At 42.5% G+C, this 20234-nt stretch overlaps 1 protein-coding gene and 5 non-coding genes across 6 annotated transcripts; all 6 read left to right on the forward strand.

The window, feature by feature from the left end:
• Window positions 1–133: 133 nt before the first annotated feature.
• On the forward strand, window positions 134–349 carry LOC115202495 (small nucleolar RNA U3). The gene has a single exon (XR_003880005.1). It is a non-coding gene; the product is annotated as a small nucleolar RNA U3 (small nucleolar RNA).
• A 519-nt stretch (window positions 350–868) lies between these two features.
• On the forward strand, window positions 869–1084 carry LOC115202496 (small nucleolar RNA U3). The gene has a single exon (XR_003880006.1). It is a non-coding gene; the product is annotated as a small nucleolar RNA U3 (small nucleolar RNA).
• A 5049-nt stretch (window positions 1085–6133) lies between these two features.
• LOC115202490 (small nucleolar RNA U3) lies at window positions 6134–6352 on the forward strand. The gene has a single exon (XR_003880000.1). It is a non-coding gene; the product is annotated as a small nucleolar RNA U3 (small nucleolar RNA).
• A 4518-nt stretch (window positions 6353–10870) lies between these two features.
• On the forward strand, window positions 10871–11086 carry LOC115202497 (small nucleolar RNA U3). The gene has a single exon (XR_003880007.1). It is a non-coding gene; the product is annotated as a small nucleolar RNA U3 (small nucleolar RNA).
• Window positions 11087–11610: 524 nt separating this feature from the next.
• LOC115202498 (small nucleolar RNA U3) lies at window positions 11611–11826 on the forward strand. Its single transcript, XR_003880008.1, has one exon. It is a non-coding gene; the product is annotated as a small nucleolar RNA U3 (small nucleolar RNA).
• Window positions 11827–12333: 507 nt separating this feature from the next.
• LOC115202337 (vacuolar protein sorting-associated protein 37A) lies at window positions 12334–20191 on the forward strand. The gene is made up of 12 exons (XM_029766426.1): window positions 12334–12785; window positions 13259–13333; window positions 13633–13750; window positions 13974–14074; window positions 14376–14577; window positions 14976–15046; window positions 17261–17388; window positions 18007–18065; window positions 18519–18587; window positions 18865–19008; window positions 19462–19578; window positions 19818–20191. Exons 1-11 carry the CDS (start codon window positions 12676–12678, stop codon window positions 19540–19542), a joined length of 1158 nt encoding a protein of 385 aa, XP_029622286.1. The 5' UTR covers window positions 12334–12675; the 3' UTR covers window positions 19543–19578; window positions 19818–20191.
• Window positions 20192–20234: the final 43 nt, after the last annotated feature.

Genomic DNA, 20234 nt, shown 5'->3' on the forward strand with positions numbered 1-20234 from the left:
ACACATCTTGTGTGTCCATGAATAGGTGTATATTTACCTCTGTAAATCTCGCAGACAATGCAAATTTAGATTAAACCGCTAGTGGAAATGCTTGTCCCGACATAGACTACCCTCGCTCGCCCTCAACTTCATTAAGACTATACTTTCAGGGATCATTTCTATAGTTCTTAACTTGAGAAATGTGTTTCTAAAGTGTTTGGTCTCGCTACCCACGATGATGAGATGCGATATTCCCTTCTGAGCGCGAAGCGGGCTTTGAGTAATGATTCAGTTCATCCGCTCTCTGCCATTGATGACCGTTCTTTGTTTCCTTGTGGAGCAATGAGGGAGGGAATATGATCAGAGTGGTTAGCTCTAAATATTGTTAATATTAACTTCTTTGGTCTATGTATTGTTCTTCAGGTTATTAAGTACATTATCACCATAACACCGTTGGTTTCAATACTGTTTCATGTTCCTGTTGTCAACCTTGCTATGACGTTGTATAGGAGATATGTCATTTTAATCCAGTCAGAACTCTACCTTTTCAATTTCATTTCTACATTTGATGTTCTTGTATTTTTTCTATTGTGGGCCATTGACTTTTTCACCCAATGCCAGTCCCCTAAAAACTGCAATCAGTACCTTCTGGCACCTCCCTCATTTGCAAAGTTCTATTGTGGAGCAACTTGAAAATGTATTTTGGGAAGCTTTCTTGGGCATAAAACACGACAATAACTGATTCCATATGTGACCTATTGATGAAAAGTAGCCCAATAAGCATGATTTCGGCCACGTGGTCCTATAGTGTGCTCTTTATACGGTGGGAAACCGTTAGTGAGAATGACAGCTCCAACATAGACTACCCTCGCTCGCCCTCAGTTAAATTAAGACTATACTTTCAGGGATCATTTCTATAGTTCTTGACTTGAGAAATGTGTTTCTAAAGTGTTTGGTCTCGCTACCCACGATGATGAGATGCGATATTCCCTTCTGAGCGCGAAGCGGGCTTTGAGTAATGATTCAGTTCATCCGCTCTCTGCCATTGATGACCGTTCTTTGTTTCCTTGTGGAGCATTGAGGGAGGGAATATGATCAGAGTGGTTAGACTAATTATTGTTAATATTGAATGAATCATTAGATTTACACTATTACAACACATCTGGATGTCAGTAATTATTTCATGAAAATAGTTCGACTGGCTTTAATGCTGCTAAATGTCAAACGTGGTAATGCATTTTTTTACCTTTTAACTAGGCAAGCCAGTTAAGATCAAATTCTTATTTACGATCACGGCCTACCCGGCCAAACCCTTCCCTAACCCGGACGACGCTGGGCCAATTGTGCGCCCCCACACGGGACTCTCGAACACGGCCGGTTGTGATACAGCCCGGGATCGAACCAGGGTCTGTAGTGACGCCTCCAGCACTGAGATGGTGTACCTTAGACTGCTGCGCCACTCGGGAGCCCAAGGAAATACAAATAGGAAATGTATTACAAAGCAATCTCCATTCGTCATACCAATCCAGTCAGAACCCAAATTGTTCAATTACGTGTTACATCTAAACTGTATTTTCTCTATTGTGGGCCACTGACGTTTTCAACCAATGGGATCAGTTCTATAGTTCTTGACTTGAGAAATGTGTTTCTAAAGTGTTTGGTCTCGCTACCCACGATGATGAGATGCGATTGATTACCCTCTGGCACTCTCCTAAAAACTGCACTATTACCCTCTGGCACCTCCCTCATTTACAAAGTTCTATTGTGGGGCAATTTGAACATGTATTTTGTGAAGCTTTATTGGGCATAACAAGTGTTTGTTGTGTGATGCAATGAAACATACGACAGTAACTGATTCCATATGTGACCTATTGATGAAAAGTAGCACGAAAAACTTGATTTAGGCCACATGGTTTTATAGTGGGCTCTTTATACCGTGGGAAACCGTTAGTGAGAATGACAGCTCCGACATACGCTCGCCCTCCAAATAACTCCATTTAATCCGCTCTGTTACTATTGAAGAAATTAAAAACAAAAAACAAAGCACCTGATGAATACCTGCACCTTCTTTCTAATCTCTTCACCACATCTCTCATGGATGGCTATTTTCCCCTACCTTGGAAATCTGCAGTTGTCACAATGATTCACAAACCTGGTAAAGACCCACACATCACAAGTTATAGACCAATCAGCCTCCTCAGTCATGTCAGGAAGATGTTTGAGAGAGTACTCACCCAAAGACTGAGCAAATTGTTATTATTTAACCTTTATTTAACTAGGCAAGTCAGTTAAGAACAAATTCTTATTTTCAATGACAGCCTAGGAACATTGAGTTAAATGCCTTGTTTAGGGGCAGAACAACATATTTTTACCTTGTCAGCTCAGGGATTCGATCTCGCAACCTTTCGGTTACTAGACCAACACTCCAACCACTAGGCTACCTGCTGAAATGGACCTTGGAATCCACCAAGCTGGCTTTAGAAAAACAAGATCAACTACCGATAACGTTCTAACACTGTGGCCCAGGATTGCTTCAAATGCTGGCAGCATAGCGTGATCCTTGACCCTGGCTTGTTGTTTTCAATAAAAAGTGTTGTAAAGTCAGTGTCCTGTTTGCAAGATCCCAAGGCAGTGTCAAACTACACAGTATCTACTGTATACATCTGTTTAGTCTCACTGGGTGTAAGAACAGGCGCATGTTCAACATTGACACAGCTATTCTTTTTCTTTTCTTTTTACCTTTTTGGAATTTCAAGAAAAAAGAACTTCCCCTGCCGGTTTTCTTTGATATAGAAAAAACACTTGATAAGATGTGGCACAATGGGTTGTGCTGCCGGCTTGCAGACTCCAATCTCAATCTACCACTCTCCTTCAGAAACATTGTCACTAGCTTTCTCCACAACCGTATAATTAAAGTGAAGGTCTCCACAGCAATATCCACACCATTTACCCCTGAAGCAGGTGTCCCACAGGGGGCAGTCCTAAGCCCACTACTTTTTCTACTATACATAGCAGACATTTATTACCCACCACCCACCATAGGCCAAGTCTCACAGTTTGCCAATGACCTCTGCTACAGGTCCAGCTCCAAATGTCCTCAACTTGCTCCAAACAAACTCCAGACGTTTATTGAAATGATCGAGACATGGTCTAACATGTGGCGAGTAAAACTGAACCCACAGAAGACTCAATGTGTCCTCTTACAAGAAACACCAGCAAAGAAAACAAGAAACCCATAGATCTCAAACTTTATGGTGAAGTAATAAAAGTAGAAAAAGAAGCAAAATTCCTTGGAGTCACCTTCCAGAAGAACATGCAGTGGACAACCCATATAGCGAACATAGAGAGAGAGGGTCGAAAAAGACTAAACCACTTAAAAATGCTGTGCGGAAGAAAATACGGAGCCTCACCTCAGACAGTGTTGAAAGTCTATATCAGCTACATCTTTGAATACGCCCTACCAGCCTGGATAACAGCTTCACCACAGCAGATGAATCGGGTTCAGATAATCCAAAACATGCCAATAAAAATGGTTTACAGACTACCAAGATACATCAGCAATCACCACGTCCACAGCATATCTGGACTCACACCAATTAATAATAGACAGTCATTCATTATCAGTTATTTGTTCTTATAGTTTGGTCAGGACGTGGCAGGGGGTATTTGTTTTATGTGGTTCAGGGTGTGTTTGTGTATGTGTTCATGTAGAGGGGGTATTTAGTTTATATGGTTCGGGGTGGTTGTGTATGTAGAGGGGTATTTGATTGATGTATTCCGGGGTTTTGGGGTTATCGTTCTATGTTAGTTTATTTCTATGTTCTGTCTAGGCGTTTGTATTTCTATGTTTAGGTATGGGGATTGGGGCCTTCAATTGGAGGCAGCTGTCTATTGTTGCCTCTGATTGAAGGTCCTATATTTAGGAGTGTGTTTGTTTTTGAATTGTGGGAGACTGTTTCTTGGTTAGCTGTGTGCCTGACGAGACTGTCTAGTTCGTTTGTTTTTGTATACGTTGTTTGTGTTTTTCCTTCATCACTAATAAAAAGAAGATGAGTATACATTTTCCCGCTGCGTTTTGGTCTACACCCTACGACACCCGTGACACTGACTTTAATTACATATAGTTTATTTTCAATAAGCATAAAAAAATAAAAATAAAGAAAACATTTACAAAATACAAAAGTACAACAAGTGTGTGTGTATATACAAGTATGTGTATATATAGTTGAAGTCGGAAGTTTACATACACCTTAGCCAAATACATTTAAACTCAGTTTTTCACAATTCCTGACATTTAATCCTAGTAAAAAGTGCCTGTCTTAGGTCAGTTAGGATCACCACTTTATTTTAAGAATGTGAAATGTCAGAATAATAGTAGAGATAATGATTTATTTCAGCTTTTATTTCTTTCATCACATTCCCAGTGGGTCAGAAGTTTACATGCACTCAATTAGTATTTGGTAGCATTGCCTTTAAATTGTTTAACTTGGGTCAAATGTTTCGGGTAGCCTTCCACAAGCTTCCCTCAGTAAGTTGGGTGAATTCTGGACCATTCCTCCTGACAGAGCTGGTGTAACTGAGTCAGGTTTGTAGGCCTCCTTGCTCGCACACGCTTTTGCAGTTCTGCCCACAATTTTTCTATGGGATTGAGGTCAGGGCTTTGTGATGGCCACTCCAATACCTTGACTTTATTGTCCTTAAGCCATTTCACCACAACATTGGAAGTATGCTTGGGGTCATTGTTCAAATGGAAGACCCATTTGCAACCAAGCTTTAACTTCCTGACTGTCTTGAGATGTTGCTTCAATATATCCACATAATTTTCATGATGCCATCTATTTTGTGAGGTGCACCAGTCCCTCCTGCAGAAAAGCACCCCCACAACATGACGCTGCCACCCCCATGCTTCACGGTTGGGATGGTGTTCTTCGGCTTGCAAGCATCTCCCTTTTTCCTCTGAACATAACAATGGTCATCATTGCCAAACAGTTCTATTTTCGTTTCATCAGACCAAAGGACATTTCTCCAAAAAGTATGATCTTTATCCCCATGTGCAGTTGCAAACCGTAGTCTTTTTTTTTTAATGGCGGTTTTGGAGCAGTGGCTTCTTCCTTGTTGAGCGGCCTTTCAGGTTATGTCAATATAGGACTCGTTTTACTGTGGATATAGATACTTTTGTACCTGTTTCCTCCAGCATCTTCACAAGGTCCTTTGCTGTTCTGGGATTGATATGCACTTTTCGCACCAAAGTAAGTTAATCTCTAGGAGACAGAACGCATCTCCTTCCTGAGCGGTATGACAGCTGCGTGGTCCCATGGTGTTTATACTTGCGCACAATTGTTTGTACAGATGAATGTGGTACCTTAAAGCGTTTGGAAATTGCTCCCAAGGATGAACCAGACTTGTGGAGGTCTACAATTTTTTTTCTGAGGTCTTGGCTGATTTCTTTTGATTTTCCCATGATGTCAAGCAAAGAGGCACTGAGTTTGAAGGTAGGTCTTGAAATACATCCCCAGGTACACCTCCAATTGACTCAAATTATGTAAATTAGCCTATCAGAAGCTTCTAAAGCCATGACATCATTTTCTGAAATTTTCCAAGCTGTTTAAATGCACAGTCAACTTAGTGTATGTAAACTTCTGACCCACTGGATTTGTGATACAGTGCATTATAAGTGAAATAATCTGTAAACAATTGTTGGAAAAATGACTTGTGTCATGCGCAAAGTAGATGTCCTAACCGACTTGCCAAAACTATAGTTTGTTAACAAGAAATGTGTGGAGTGGTTGAAAAACAAGTTTTAATGACTCCAACCTAAGTGTACGTAAACTTCCGACTTCAACTGTAGGCGGATGCATTCCTTAGCCCCCCCTCTCCCGGCGCATGGCTGTGAGCTGTAATTTTAATAAAGTTGGTTTTAAACACAATAAACTTATGTCGGGAAAGGAAAAAATAGAGTAATTAATCTATGCCTGTTCTGATAAAACCTTAGTGCATTTAGACTCGGGGGATGCCTTGCTTGACCAGACCCTCCTTCCTTGCTCCTGGCCTGCCCTGCCTCTTCCACCAATTAATTTGTTTTTATGGACAGAAAAGAGCAGAAGCTAGCTCTGAGCTGTCCGATCAGGCCCATTGTCTATTGTCGCATTCAATTAAGACTATAGTTTCAGGGATCATTTCTATATTTCTTGACTTGAGAAATGTGTTTCTAAAGTATTTGGTCTCGCTACCCACGATGATGATGAGATGCGATATTCCCTTCTGAGTGCGAAGCGGGCTTTGAGTACTGATTCAGTTCATCTGCTCTCTGTCATTGATGACCGGTCTTTGCTGCCATGTGGAGTATTGAGGGAGGGATTATGATCGTGATGGGCATTCCGACTCTTTTCAGTGAACCGGCTCTTTTGGCTCAGCTCACCAAAAAGAGACGGCTCTTTTGGCTCCCAAACGGTTTGCATTTTTTCAAGTCGAGAGGTTTGCGATAGTTTGACTTTGATTGGTGTTAAAACAATTCTAATTAAATTATTCAATGAAATCATACTCTACCTTAACCACAATTTCTTTAAAAATGCATTGGTTTGTTATGAAAAAGAATGCTATTAAACATTTACATTTAATGTATAACTTTTTAATGTATATAAACAAAGGTCATATAAATCTAACAATTCAAAACGAATATAATCTGAACAACATAATAACATTGCACCATATCAAAGAAAAATAAATAACAATGTGAAAAACTGCAGCATCCCACTTAAAACATTAAACTGGTCCCTCTTTTCTCTCTCTTCTTTATTGCCATGTTATAACCAGCAGCACACAGCAATGCTGACCATATTTGCATTTATGAGAGATTTGCATTCAGAAATGCAAGCTGCCTCACTTTCGAGGGGCTGATGCGGTTTCTTCTCTCAGTAATTATTGGCACGTTTTCGAGAAGACCCTCTCAGAGGGAACTGATGTGGCCACTATGCAGAGTCTCCCTGTCAGGACTTTAGTAAGCCGTGGGTAGACAGGCCTTGTTCTTCCACCAGCTCAGAGGATCTGCAGATCTTTTGAGGAGGGGCTCCTCCAAATAGGATCGGACCTCCATTATGGCATCTGCTGAGGGATTCCTTCGTGCTGCGTCCCCAGTTGCTCTCTCATCAAACAGCATCCAAACAGCAGACGTTTGTGGCACTACTGCTGGTGCTTCTGCTCCATCTGATCCCTCTTCTTCCTGTTGCCCTGGTGCCTGAGCCAGCTGACTGCTGGGGCTGTCCCTCCCTGCCTCTGAGGTTATTCTCTGAAGAGCCTCATCAATCGCTCTGGCATCACTGAAGGCTAACTTCTTAAACCTGGGGTCAAGCGCAGCGGTTTCTGATAGCACGTGATTATATTCCATTCTGTGTAACTTCCTGTCCATTGATGAACATAGGGTGTCCATCAACTCTGTCACATGTCCCGTGGTTACATTTGCTTCTCTCTGGCGGCTGGCTGTGATTCGCTGCAGACCCTTACACAGGAGTATCATTTTTGAGGCTGTCACATAGCTGAAAAGAGAGAACAGTAACTTATTAGTTCAGGTTCATGTTTTGTCTACTGATACTACATTCTCATCTACTGCTCATATACATATATAATACTGGATTAAATAATGATGTAAAATAACTGCTTACTGTACTGATTTCCACTGATCTCCACAGTGACCTGCTCAAAGGGTTCCAGGACTCTGCACACCTCCTCCACCACCTCCCATTCCTCTTGGGTCAGAGCATCAACAGGTGCATTGACAATGGCCAGGGTAGAGATGAAGGCATCCTTTGACTCAAGAAACTGCTTCAACATATAAAATGTTGAATTCCACCTTGTAGTGCAGTCTTGTTTAGGCCTCAGCTCAGGCATCCCCATCTGGCGTTGTGTATACTTTAGTTTTTCAGCACCTACTGTGCTCCTGTGGAAGTATTCCACAGCTGCTTTCACTATGTCCACAGTGGGCTTCATCACCTTCAGAGCATCTCTTACAATTAGGTTGATTGTGTGGGCAAGACATGGACGATGGGTCCATTTAAAAATGTTCATGGCTTTGGTTATGTTAGCTGCATTGTCACTAATACAACAGACCACTTTTCCATCTACTTGCCGTTCTCTGGCCACTCTCAACAGTTCCTCTGCCAAGTTCTCTGAGGTGTGACTGTCGCTGAACTCAAACCAGTCCAGAAGACAGCTAGACATCGAAAAAATCTTCAATGAAGTGACATGTAACCGACATGTAAGAAGTGGTTACCCTTGATGTTCAGCAGTCAGTGGTAAGGCAACCTGCAGTAGCTTTCTGGACTCTTTCCCACACTGGAGCCTGTGTGCTCTCATACAGTTGTGGAGTAAGTGATTTTGAAAGGGTTTTCCTGTTTGGAATTGTGTACATTGGATTTAGACGATTGCTATAATTTATTAAACCTCTGTCCTCCACGATCAAAAATGGCTGGAAATCAGTGGCAATCTTTTAGCCAGTGCAATATCAATGTGGCCTTGTTTTGCTACAGACATAGACTTTGGCATAAACTGGTCCATAGAAGACTGCGTTGCTGTGGCTTGCGGAGTAGGCCTACTTGACTGAGTGGCTACATCTCCACGTGTGGAGGTGCTGGCTCCACCACTACCACTAGCAGGCCCGCTAGTTTCTGGAAGCTCCGCTACAGCTAGCTTCACAGTTGGGTGAACAGTTCGCATATGCCGGTGTAGGTTGTGCGTAGAACCGGCTTTATATGAGATTTTTGTTGTTGCAAATTCTACACTGTGCTCTAACATTGTCTACATTATTAAAATGCATCCAAATGCTACTGTGCTTCCGACTCATTTTCCAGCAGTTGTTTTCACAGCTGTCCTTCCTCTCTCTCCTCGGCTGCTAAGTGTGTGACTGTGAGTGAGTTGGCTCGGCCCTCCCTCACACATCTTTGCTTCATTGGTTGATACTGTGTGTCTGATTGACAGGAACAACAGATGACGCTGTTAGTCTAAGCAGACAGTCAGAATGAATGTGTGCGCTTGAGCAGTTAGGCCTATATTATTTTAGTTCTTTTTTTGTTCTTTGAATTAGTTAATTAACTCTATTCATTTAAATCCTTTGATTATTTAATTTTTTTATCTTCTGATATGCGAGCCGGTTCCCAATGTTCACCTACAAGAGTCGGCTCTTAGAGCCAACTCGTTCTTGTTAAAGTGAAAATTAAACAAACGTTTCATAGTATTACATTGATGCAATAGTTTAATAATGTCATTTCAGTGCTGTTATTCATCTATGAGGTTGCGCTGGAAAAAGACACTTCATCTATTTTCATTCATCATATCGATGATGTCAACAATGCCAACTTTTCAGCTGCAGTACAACTCTACTGAACAGAAAGATAAACAACATGTGAAGTGTTGGTCCCATGTTTCATGAGCTGATATAAAAGTTCCCAGAAATGTTCCATATGCACAAAAAGCTTATTTCTCTTAAATTTTGTGTACAAATTTGTTTAAATCCTTATTAGTGAGCATTTCTCATTTGCCAAGCGAGTCCATCCACCTGACAAGTGTGGCATATCAAGAAGCTGATTAAACAGCATGATCATTACATCTTGTGCTGGGGACAATAAAAGGCCACTCTACAATGTGCAGTTTTGTTCCACAACACAATGCCGCTGATGTCTCAAATTTTGAGGGAGCATGCAATTGTCATGCTGACTGCAGGAATGTCCACCAGAGCTCTTTCTAGAGAATTGAATGTTCATTTCTCTACCATAAGCCACCTCCAACGTTGTTTGACAGAATTTGGCAGTACATCCAAACGGCCTCACAACCCCAGACCAGGTGTAACCACACCAGCCCAGGACCTCCACATCTGGCTTCTTCACCTGCGGGATCATCTGAGACCAGCCACCTGGACAGCTGATGAAATTGAGAAGCATTTCTGTCTGTATTAAAGCCCTTTTTTGGGGAAAAACTTGTTCTGATTGGCTGGGCCTGCCTCCCCGGTGGGTGGGCCCCTGCTCAGTGAAATCAAATTGTATTGGTCACATACACATATTTAGCAGATGTTATTGCAGGTGTTACGAAATGCTGTTTTGCCTTCTTCACCATGCTGTCTGTGTGGGTGGACCATTTCAGATTGTCAGTGATGTGTATTCCGAGGAACTTGAAGCTTTCCACCTTCTCCACTGCGGTCCCGTCGATGTGGATAGGGGGGTGCTCCCTCTGCTGTTTCCTGAAGTCCAGCTTCTTCATTTTGTTGATGTTGAGGGAGAGGGTTTTTTCCTGGCATCACTTCGCCAGGGCCCTCACCTCCTCCCTGTAGGCTTGTCATTGTTGGTAATCAGGCCTACTACTGTTGTGTCATCTGCAAACTTGTCATGTGAAATCCATCGATTAGGGCCTAATTTATTTATTTCAATTGAACAATTTCCTTATATGAACTATCACAGTAAAGTAGTTTAAATTGTTCTAGTTGCGTTTATATTTGTGTTCAGTATAAAACAATAAACATATTATCTAACGTATACCAGTGGGTTTTTCAGCCAACGGTAGTAGTCCCCAACAACTGAGCAGCCTCGGGGAGGTACCTCCCATTATTTCATTTTATGCAACTAGAGAATGTATTCTGTGAATCTGGGACATATGTGCTTTTTGTGAGCCAGTAAATGATATTATATGTTTATGAACTGTTACTTTACATTCAATACTATGTGATAGCTGATATATAAAAAAAGGTCAATAGTTAGGTATGACTTGCTGCAACGTGCTGCTGTATCGCGCTCTGCATACAGTGAGAAGCGACTGTGGGTAGTGACAGTGAGGGAGGGAGCTGTGAAAACCGTCAGTCAGAATGACAGCTCCAACATGTCCTACCCTTTACACTGCCTGTTGAGGATTTAAGACTATACTTTCAGGGATCATTTCTATAGTTCTTGACTTGAGAAATGTGTTTCTAAAGTGTTTGGTCTCGCTACCCACGATGATGAGATGCGATATTCCCTTCTGAGCGCGAAGCGGGCTTTGAGTAATGATTCAGTTCATCCGCTCTCTGCCATTGATGACCGTTCTTTGTTTCCTTGTGGAGCATTGAGGGAGGGAATATGATCAGAGTGGTTAGCTCTAAATATTGTTAATATTAACTTCTTTGGTGTATGTATTGTTCTTCAGGTTATTAAATACATTATCACCATGACACCGTTGGTTTCAATACTGTTTCATGTTCCTGTTGTCAACCTTGCTATGACGTTGTATAGGAGATATGTCATTTTAATCCAGTCAGAACTCTACCTTTTCAATTACATTTCATTTCTACATTTGATGTTCTTGTATTTTTTCTATTGTGGGCCATTGACTTTTTCACCCAATGCCAGTCCCCTAAAAACTGCAATCAGTACCTTCTGGCACCTCCCTCATTTGCAAAGTTCTATTGTGGAGCAACTTGAAAATGTATTTTGGGAAGCTTTCTTGGGCATAAAACACGACAATAACTGATTCCATATGTGACCTATTGATGAAAAGTAGCCCAATAAGCATGATTTCGGCCACGTGGTCCTATAGTGTGCTCTTTATACGGTGGGAAACCGTTAGTGAGAATGACAGCTCCAACATAGACTACCCTCGCTCGCCCTCAGTTAAATTAAGACTATACTTTCAGGGATCATTTCTATAGTTCTTGACTTGAGAAATGTGTTTCTAAAGTGTTTGGTCTCGCTACCCACGATGATGAGATGCGATATTCCCTTCTGAGCGCGAAGCGGGCTTTGAGTAATGATTCAGTTCATCCGCTCTCTGCTATTGATGACCGTTCTTTGTTTCCTTGTGGAGCATTGAGGGAGGGAATATGATCAGAGTGGTTAGACTTAACCTGTGCAAATAAAACAAGGATACTGATCACAACAAGTATGTATAAATTATATGTAATGTTAATAGCATGTGGTATAGTAACGTTTATGTGCCGGCTGTTATCATGGTATGTACTTTATCATTAGGCTTATATAAGAGTGAAACCATGCTATGTAATCTTTCACTAGGTCATGATCAAGTAATGTCAACTTAATTAGAGATGCAGTTCTTAAATCTTCTAGAGTAATTTTTCCCCTATTGCCCAATCGATGTTCTTTGTAGTGACAGTAGAAACCAGAGGAATGCTGTGGTACAAACTGTACAAACGGTGACGTCATCGAAGTATGCGCATTGACCTCTCAACTCCTGATGCGGAGAATGTAAAAAAAACTAAAAACATTACAATTATGTTACATTTGCCAGAACTATTTTATTCCTTTTAAATATATGTCACAGTATAGTTATTTTCCCGAAAAAATATTTTTACATTTACCTTCCTAGTTTCTTTGTGTACAGTGAGGTAGTACGCAAACTACTTAATCATGCTCGTACACAACGAAGGTTGTTGTCTTCCTGTTATCCGTTTGTGTGCTCGGTAGCTACTAAGCTTACCAAGAATGACAGTGCCAATTTTGGATAAATGCTTCAAGCGGAGAAACTGAATAGTTATTTTTTACGACCATCTAAGATATGCCATACCGAAAGTTATCGCTGTGCAAGTAGCTAGCGAACATTGGCTACATCTCGACGGGGTTTTCTCCTTCCCTTGTCTGTCTCGTCTGTTCTTGTTGAGGCTGGAAAGTGATTTATTAATTCATTAGCTAGCTAGTTAAGTTCAAGCTCGTGTCCAGCCAGAATAGGATGAACTGGCTTTTCCCCTTATCCAAGGGTTCCGGACCTCTCCCACCTCTCAATAGCTTGCAGCAACAAAGACAACGGCAGATCGAGTCTCTCAAAGCTGCCCACTCCAGGTAAATCAACATCACGTACTAGCAATGCTAACTAGCTAGTTATGGCTAACTACGCGGCTTGTCGGCCTTGATAGCTAGCTAAAGTATTTGCTACTATTTAAAGCGTTGTCACGAGGCGTAATTAGTGTGTATGGTGCGAGTTAACGGTAGTGCCCCCTATCGCAACACCGACAGTTGATGGGACTAGGTCAGATTAAAGTATTATGTATTGTTTACAAGTAACATTAGAGAGAGGTGCCTCTCAGCTCTCTTCTAGATATTCAGCCTAACTTTATAGGTGACATAATTGTAACGTTATTTAACTAATATGAACAATGTCGTATGTATGTAATGTATGTCACTATCTTTTCCAATATTCTAGCTAGCTAAATACGTTTTGGATTGACGTGTTGGCACCTTTCAAAGTATTGTGTGTAAGGTGGATAAACTGGTTTGTATCTAACGTTAAATGTTTCGGGTTTCTTCTCCTCCAGCTTAGCAGAGATCCAGAAAGATGTGGAGTACAGAATCCCTTTCACAGTCAACAACTCAAACATCAGCGTCAACATGTGAGTGAGCTGCACGTTTACAGAGTTAGCATTAACAGATGAATACATGCTTACGTTTTAGCATCAACATATGAGCATGTTGTCCTATCAGTGTCGACGCGTGTGTAAACCCCAATAGCTCATCCTGCCATTGGTTTACAGTACAGCTAGGTTAATCTTCCATTTACCTGGCTATGTCTGACTTGTTGATTATTTCTTGCAGGATCAATAGGACTCAAACCCTCAGAACTCATAGGCTACTATCACTTTCAATGACCTCTCTCTCTACCTTCCTCCCCATCTCCCCCTGTCCTCTGCAGCTTGCTTCCGCCTCAGTTTCCCCAGGAGAAACCAGTAGTCAGTGTGTACCCTCCAGTAGGACATCACCTGGTAGACAGCAACAATGGCACCATGGTTACCAGCCCCCTCATTACCAATGTAAGTCCTTCTCAACTAGGTCTACGTCAACAATACAAGAGACGAGGGAAGCAAAATCTGTGGTGATCTGAATGGTAACCATTTTATGTTTTTCTCTAGGTATTTATACTTGTTTCGTTACTAGTTCATTGTCTGTATAAGGGCAGGTGTTGACATGGATGCAAATATCTGGTATTCATGTGCTTGTCATGAAGCTAACAGGCCTATGTTAATTTGTTCTCAGTTTGGAATGCATTCAGATCTGGGCAAAGTCATCCAGAGTCTCCTGGATGAGTTCTGGAAGAGTCCACCGGTCCTGACATCTGGCCCCACCGGCTTCCCTTAGTCAGTACCACACACACACATAACATGTCATCATGTTTTTTCATTTTTGGCCCTTGAAGGAAAATTCTTTGGGTTGCATGTAATACGCAATGAAAGGACGATCAAAAGGTGTAAGAAGTCACATGAGACAGCCATAATAACTGCCATAGCTTTACAGTGAAGGATACAAGGAGGCAGAAAGACTAGCTCAGTGACTAGTGTCATTTAACTGAGTCCAGTTTCTACACAAAGGGAACCCATTCTCACCAGCTTTCTGTTTCTCCCATGTTACCTCCCTGCCATCTCTCTCTCTGTGGTGCAGTAACATGTACAAGCCGTCGGGGATGCCTCCCTACCCCACACAGAGCTTCCACTACGGGCCGCGCCCCGTGGGCCCCAACCCGCCCCCCATGCCCCACGCGGGTGTAGAGGGAGCTCACGGTCACGGCCCTCCCTGGGCAGCAGCCCCTGTCTACGGCCTCATCACCGACCTGCCTCTCCCCGTACCCACCGCAGACTCCCAGGTAAATGCACTACCCAGTACATATCTGGCTAATACCGACATAATACCTAAATGTATAAGTTAAGGAGACTATTTGGCATGCGGTTTAGACGCCTCGAGGTTTAATGTAGCAATGTTTCATCAGGACAGACAAATACCCACAGACTGACCTGTTCTTCTAGTTAGAATCATTGGGGCATTTATTATATTTGTATTATATTATACTTTATTTTCAAAACACCTCACCACCAGCCCTAAGCACACAATACCCTAACAACTGTTGCCAGGCACTGAGACCTGTCAGTCACTTGCGGACTAGAGCTTCTGTACTGGAGTACTGCTGCGATGGTTAAGTGCTTAGCTACTTGTTTTATGTGTTGGTCAGCTACATAAGACGTGATATCACTCTGTCTGCAACAGGCTGGGTTGAACGGCCACATGTACAAGATGCCTGAGATTCCTGAAACATTTCCTGAGCTGTCTGAAATGAGGTATGTGCATTCTGCCACTGGAGTTTATTACGTCGCCCACTTTTTGGGCCGTTGAGTCCGAATGTAACGCATGAGGACACGACTCCAAGAAACGTTTAGATATAATGATATGTGTATAGGTTTCAGTGGAGGCTGGTGGGAGGAGCTATAGGAGGACAGGCTCATTGTAGTGGCTGCAATGGTATCAAACATATGGAAACCACATGTGTGACTTCGTTCCATGAATTCCATTCCAGCCATTTCAAGTAGCCCGTCCTCCTATACCTCGTCCCACCAGCTTTCACTGATAGACGTGTAAATAATTGACAGCCTTTGATCAATCAGGGATATTCCATCTTGTTTGGACAATAAAGTTATATTGTATTCCAATTCTGAACCTTCACGTTTGGGTTCCCATCACTTAATCCCACATCAACCTACATATTAGCGCTTTCCTCTCTCTCCCAGTTATTTATTTTTACAGGGACAATGTTTCAGTAAAAGTGGCAGTTTAGCCAGCCGACTAATTTTCAACCGCAGTCCCTGGGCAGGTTATTAAAAGCAATGACAATATCAATACAGACAAACAATGAGCATTAAGCACATTCAGAGCAACATAGGACAAGCAACACATAGCATGCAGAAAGAGCAACATATAACAAGCAACAGGCAGACAGAGCAATGATAGGACAAGCAACATGTAGCACGCAGACAGAGAAACAGAACAAGCAACATGTAGCACGCAGACAGAGAAACAGAACAAGCAACACGTAGCACGTAGACAAAGCAACATAGGACAAGCAACACGTAGCACGCAGACAGAGAAACAGAACAAGCAACACGTAGCACGCAGACAAAGCAACATAGGACAAGCAACACGTAGCACGTAGACAGAGAAACAGAACAAGCAACACATAGCACGTAGACAGAGAAACAGAACAAGCAACACATAGCACGTAGACAGAGAAACAGAACCAGCAACACATAGCACGTAGACAAAGCAACATAGGACAATCAACACGTAGCACGCAGACAGAGAAACGTAGAACAAGCAGCACGCAGACAGAGCAACATAACACAGAAAGCAACTAAACAAAATATGTAAAAGCAACAGTGTTTCCACACCTCACAAGCTACAGACAACATGGAACGAGGCAATACAAAGGTAGGGATTATGTTCAAGTCTGATTGGCCTTTAGCCACGTCTTCATGTTTTTTGTGAAGGAAGGTATGATAGGTGGTGCAGTTGTTTGTGTCTGATTGCAGTATGTTCCAGACATGGGAAGCTCTCACAGAGAACGCAGATTGACTAAAGGTGCTTTTCCTTAGGGGAACTATACAGTCACCTCTCATGGCGGACCTTGTGGATCTGCTGCCATGGTTTTGGGTTTTCTGTTTAACAAAAGTACTGAGTGGAGGAGGAGCCAGGCCATTTAGGATCTTGAATACAAGACATGCGTCGGTGTATTGCACAAGATTTTCCCAACTCAGGAGCTCATGCTTTCTGAGGATGTAACAGTGATGATGGCTATTGGGCTTCCTATCAAGCACTTTGAGAGCCTGTTTGTAGACACTGAATAGGTTTTAATGTTGTACAGCAAGCTTGGGCCCAACTAGTCAAGCTGTATGTTAAGTGGGGGAGTATCATAGATTAGTACAGTTTTTCTACCTCTGGTCAAACAATTTTGCATGAATTGCAAATTAGCTAAGTTGAATTTGGTTATTTGAGTTACCTTGCTCACCTACTTTTTAATAAGAGAGGTTGGAATCAAGTATGATTCCAAGGTACTTAAATCGGATACGAGGTGGAGCTTTTCCCCTGACACAGACATCTGGCTCAGCGGCATCAGTTGTCCTCTTTGTGAGGAACATGCAGACTGGTTTTTTCTTCACATTAAGATGCAAACATGAGTCACTGAGCCACTTTGTAACCTGGACCATTACAGTAGTGAGTTCTTGTGCAGCTTGTTGTTTGCTCTTTGCATGCACATATATCACTGTATCATCTGCATACATTTGAACTTCAGACCCAGTACAGACAGAAGGCAGACCATTAATGTACAGGCTGAACAGGAGGGGCCCCAGTATTGACCCTTGGGGCACGCCCATATCATAGCTGTGAGTGGGCGACAGCTCATTGCTCACTCTGACAGACTGGGTTCTGCCTTCAAGGTATGATTTCATCCATCTGTCCCACCATATCCCTCTCTGACTGTGTGTGTGTGTTGTCCCCAGTGTGTCCCAGCTGAAGGACATGAGTGAGCAGGAGGACGTGCTGCTGGAGTTGTTTGTGTGTCTGCCCCAGCTCAAACAGGTCACCACTGACAAGGAGGAGCTGGTCAACAGCATCGTGGACATGGCCAGTGAGTCTCCCTACACACTAGTGGTGGTTGCTGAACTTGACTGGGCAGTGCGTGACACTCTGTATAGCCAAAGCCTTTAGTGTTTTCTTGTGACCCACCATGTACACACAAACAAATGCTAGAGCAAGGACCATGGTTATTATAAGCTTCCAGTCATGCTAACGCTAGTTAGCAATGGCACCAGAAACGACCTACAACTCCCTTCAAACTGCACACAGAGACATAACATTTTTATTCATGCTCAAACTGTCCCCGGAGAGCCCAAATGCTCAAACTGTCCCCGGAGAGCCCAAATGCTCAAACAGAGAGCCCAAAATCACAAACTGTCCCCAGAGAGCCCAAAATCACAAACTCCCCAGAGAGCCCAAATTGTCCCCAGAGAGCCCAAATTGTCCCCAGAGAGCCCAAATTGTCCCCAGAGAGCCCAATAGCTCAAACTGTCCCCAGAGAGACACTTTTGGTGTCAAGCTCATAATCGCTATGGTTACACAGATCCTCAGTCAGTTCATATGGGCAGGTAGTGAAATGAGTGTGTGCTATAAAGTGGGGAAGTGTTGAAGCTGAGTTCACTGCTGCCCTGGGACACACACTGACATGTCTTGGTCATCTCTCTCCCAGAGAAGAACCTGCAGCTGGAACCTCAGCTGGAGGGGACGAGACAAGAAATGCTGTTCAAGGTGAGAAAGGTTTTTATTTAACCTTTAACTAGGCAAGTCAGCTAAGAACAAATTCTCATGTACAATGACAGCCTACTGGGCAACAGTGGGTTAACTGCCTTGTTCAGGGGCAGAACGACATATGTTTACCTTGTCAGCTCGGGGATTCGATCTAGCAACCTTTCGGTTACTGGCCCAACACTCCAACCACTAGGCTACCTGTCGTTGAGTAATACACACTCACTGGCTAATGAATGCAGAAGGTCTGTCTGTCAATATACGTTAGCAATCACACTCTACCTGTATGAATGTCTCATGACAACTGTCAGTTTGTTACTAACGTTATATCTGATACCACCTTGTACCATTGAGCCAAGTTGAAATGTTGGTCGGGATCAGTCCTACTGCTATAGATTGCTATAGACGGTATATTGTGTTGTGAACGCTAGTTGTTCTTACTTGTTGTGTTGACAGTACGAGCAGCTAACCCAGAACAAATCGGCCTTTGAGACCAAGATGCAGAGACAGCATGACATCAGTGAGGTGAGGTGTTCCCTGCACGAAACACACACGTGATGATCAGATGTTTTCAAACCTGGAAAGTAGATCAATATTGACTATGACCCAGGCCATGAGTTGTTTTATTCGCTGCTCATCTTGTCCATGTTTTTGGGGTTGAAACATATACAGATTATTCACAACACAGCTGATGTTGTGGGGTGTGGATTTGGCTTGACGTCAGAGTCCATTTTGAGGTTTGAAAACCAAAAAAACGTTGTTTTTTTTAAGTGTCATCCTATGAACTTGTGTTGTTCTCCAGAGCTGCAGTCTGAGTGCCCTGCAGGCTCGTCTGAAGGTGGCAGCCCACCAGGCGGAGGAGGAGTCAGAGGAGACGGCCGAGAGCTTCCTGGAGGGCAAGACGGACATCGACGACTTCCTGGCCAACTTCATGGAGAAGAGGACGGTAAACTGAACTAACTGTCAAAAAGTCAAGTCAGCAAGCTGACAGAAAGTAATGGAAGACTGATACCAGCACACTGCAGAATTCTACCTCAGATGTACTTTTCAACATTTCAACACGTCTTTGTTGTCAAAACGGTGGTAGCATTCTATCGTGTGGGGATGGATATGTCTGTCTTTTACCAGTAACTGAACTAGCAGAGTTAGAAGAGAAGGATCATAACATAGTCCACGAATAAAGATCCGGGAAGTATTGAGCTGTTGTGTATGGAGACTGTCTAAACATCTCTGTGGTAGCATGAACAAGGTGTACTGCAACAAGTCAACAACCAGGAAATGGGATTCTATGTAAATACAGTCTGTTACACAGTAGTCAATGTTTGATTTCATGTGTGTGTGTGTGTGTGTGTGTGTGTGTGTGTGTGTGTGTGTGTGTGTGTGTGTTCTCGCTGTACAGCTCTGCCACAGCAGAAGGGCCAAAGAGGAGAAGCTGCAACAGTCCATCAACACACACGGACAGTTCCCCAGCAGCCACTGAGCCCCGCCCCCTTCCCCTCACACATGTTTATAAAAGGTAAACACACTAACGCCACTCTGTTGGGTGAAGTACATACTGTACCAAAGGGTTTATGGAATCTGACCTTAAAGGGGCAATCTGAGATTCAAACAACTACAAAGCATTTATTTTTGGTAAACAACTGGAGAAGTGTAACCTCTCAAGTTCATAGATGTAGCTATGGATCCAAGGACTGACTATACTTGAGATCAATGATGGGTTGAACAATGTTCCATTTTTGTCTTACTTGATCATAGGCTGCATTTCTTCTCTTCCCAACTATGGAGTTTTATCTACCAGCAACACACCCCTAAAGAGACGAGAAGCACATCTTGGTGTTGATAGAGGCTAAGAAGCAACCATTGTGGTATGAATTGTAATCCTGAACTAGGCTTTTGAACTCATTTCAGTATACAGTTTCCAGTGATGATGATGGTTAGGGACTTGTCTCATACATACGTACCTACTTGAATATGGATGAGTTTGCTAACGCTGCCGATCACCCAACTACGATGGATACTGTATTTAAATAATGTTAATAATAGGCTTTATTATAATCAAAGACACCTTGTATTATGTTATTTAATTTCTTTAGGTTAATAAACCATTCAGAACATTTGTTTACTAAGAATTCCCGATTTATTATTTTTTCTAACATTAAAATCTGACGTGTG

This window comes from Salmo trutta, chromosome 11 (genome assembly GCF_901001165.1).
Source record: "Salmo trutta chromosome 11, fSalTru1.1, whole genome shotgun sequence".
Classification (NCBI taxonomy): Eukaryota; Metazoa; Chordata; class Actinopteri; order Salmoniformes; family Salmonidae; genus Salmo; species Salmo trutta.

What these genes read in the sequence shown, in the direction of transcription:
- LOC115202337 (XM_029766426.1), top strand. Translation starts at nt 12,676, where the DNA reads ATGAACTGGCTTTTCCCCTTATCCAAGGGTTCCGGACCTCTCCCACCT. An exon ending in CTCAAAGCTGCCCACTCCAG is followed by an intron (nt 12,786 to 13,258) that starts GTAAATCAACAT and finishes CTTCTCCTCCAG; the next exon opens with CTTAGCAGAGATCCAGAAAG. An exon ending in ACTTCATGGAGAAGAGGACG is followed by an intron (nt 19,009 to 19,461) that starts GTAAACTGAACT and finishes CTCGCTGTACAG; the next exon opens with CTCTGCCACAGCAGAAGGGC.